At 37.8% G+C, this 2,225-nt stretch overlaps 1 protein-coding gene across 2 annotated transcripts in view; it reads right to left on the reverse strand.

Moving 5' to 3' along the window:
* The window catches only part of LOC109824501 (protein DETOXIFICATION 29-like), a 14,417-nt gene extending 13,692 nt beyond the window's left edge, over window positions 1–725 (reverse strand). For both annotated transcript variants that reach the window (XR_002242661.1, XM_020391113.1), the window contains exon 1: window positions 395–725. Coding sequence is in view for 1 of the 2 variants with exons in the window: in XM_020391113.1 (XP_020246702.1) it covers window positions 395–667 (273 nt within the window). In the remaining variant the exon portion in view is untranslated. The remainder of the gene's footprint in view (window positions 1–394) is intronic.

A 2,225-nucleotide genomic window follows, 5' to 3' on the forward strand; every position in this document is an offset into this window, starting at 1 on the left:
GAGAGGGAAGGGGGAGGCGGGAGAACGAGATGAAGGAGTCAGAGGGAAAGACGAAAAAGGAGAGGAGGGTTAGGGTTAGAGTGAGGAGAGAGTAGGAAAAGAGGAGGGAGGAACAGAATGAAGGTTAAGATTAGGGAAGAAAAGGAGATGAGCGAGGAACAGCAGCATAGTGGATTAGGAGAGAGGAGGGAGAGACGAGATGATGAGAATTTTTAATTGGTGTGGGCTATAAGAGGGTATAATGGATAACTTGGGTAAAATACAATTTTTGGTGTCATACACCCTAAAAAGATTTAGGGGGGCTCGAACATATGAAACTTTCATTTTCGGGGTCTTGACATAATTTTTCCAAAGAAAAGAATATGCAAGAAAAGCAAGAAAAATCTATTATTACCATGACACCAAATGAGAACCCGGAGATAACGGAGTTCTCAACGGAGACGGCGGCAAGCTCAAGGGTACCAACTTGGCCGGCGAAGGTCTGGGTGATGGCTCCGAGAGAGTACTGGCATACTGAGGTGAATATGGCTGGCCCAGCTAGAAACCACAGCTTCCTGGACTCAGCCTTGAACTCTCTCCACAAATCCCTTGGGCCTTTAATAGGCCCGATATCAACTAGCTCCCTAGTTTCTGATAACAAGAGGAGAGGCTCTGTTGGGCTCTCCATGGTTCTCTCTCTCTCCCCTCTCTTTGTTTCTCTAGCTCTCTCAAATGAGGTCCGAGAAGGAAGAGAAATGGGATTTGGATGCTAATGCTTTTCGTGCTGGCGTGTTCTGGTGTTTTATATGGACAGAAGCTTTGCATGTAAATCCTTGGTGTGTGTTGTTGTGTTCTTGTCCTTGATGTAAAATTAATTTGCATAAGAAAATATCCCGTGGCCTTGATTAGTACATCAAAAGATATATGTCTAAATCATCAAATTTAACCTAACCCGAAGGAGGAAAAGATAGGAAAGTTTAAAACTTTGGTGTAACCTTTTCATAAAAAGGAGAAGTTGCAAGTTTTAACTGAGAAATCTAGGTACGATATAAAATTAATGAAGTAGAGGACTAATTTGAAAACTTTTCTCACGGGGACCATTAGAAGCGTCCAGAAATCTGGTTGGATTGTGCAGAGGTTCTCGGTGATGAATCGGCGGATGAGATACCAAGGCACAACAGAGGACGACTTCAACATTGAACTTGTTTTGTTTTAGGGGCTGTTTGGTTGGTTTCCTAAAAATTAAGAATATGAAATTGGATCATGGAAATTTCAAAAACATTAATTTTCTCCATTTCTAACTCTAAAACTCATCACAATATCTAATAAAATATTATTTTTATCTAACAACTCATCCACTTTATCCAATAAAATATAATTTTCATCCAACAACTCATCTCGTATCATCTCCTAAAAATAAAATTGGTCACATCATCCAACTCATCTCATCTCATATTTAAAAATCACCCACATCATCCAATAATATGGTGACAACTCATCTTATCTTATTAACATTTTATTTCTATCCATTTCCTCAACAAAAAAAACAAGAAAATTGATTATCTTAAGTGTGAGTTACATCATCCAATAATTTACAAACAACTCATCTCATCCATTTTCTTATTTTTAAGAATGAACCAAACACAAGAAAGAAACTATTATAGGAAATAGGTTTCTTATAATACATTTCCTTATTTTTTTAACCAACCAAACAATCTCAAAATAAGTTTTCTTAAAAAATCACTCATATCATCGAATAATATGGTGACAACTCATCTCATCTCATCATCTATTCTTTGATTTCCCAATTTTTTTAAACAAACAAACCGCCCCTTATTTAATTTCTTTTTTCTTGAACAAGTCAAATTTGATAACTCAAACAAAAGACGTAGTCCCCACATGGATGATGGAATCGTCTAAAAAATTATTTTTTTTTCTATAGTATGGTCACACGTTTATTAGATTAAACAAACGTTATGGAATGGGGTTATATATGTCCAAATGAATTTATTTGTGTATTATATATTGTTTGTTGATTGGTTATGGTTTCTTCTTGCAAGAACGCAACTTTTGTCGTCACGACTGATCGCATCCTTTTGGGTTGCAAGGGCCAACGGCTACAGGATCACCTTGAGTATATTAAGATAGGGCTATAGCCTATAGGACTTGTGCATGCAACGGCGTGGGCCGGGCCGGTTAAAGCCTTTGAACTGGCTCGTTGGGTAGGACTGTGCAAACAGTCTGTC

This window comes from Asparagus officinalis, chromosome 1, assembly GCF_001876935.1.
Source record: "Asparagus officinalis chromosome 1, Aspof.V1, whole genome shotgun sequence".
NCBI classification, from domain to species: Eukaryota; Viridiplantae; Streptophyta; class Magnoliopsida; order Asparagales; family Asparagaceae; genus Asparagus; species Asparagus officinalis.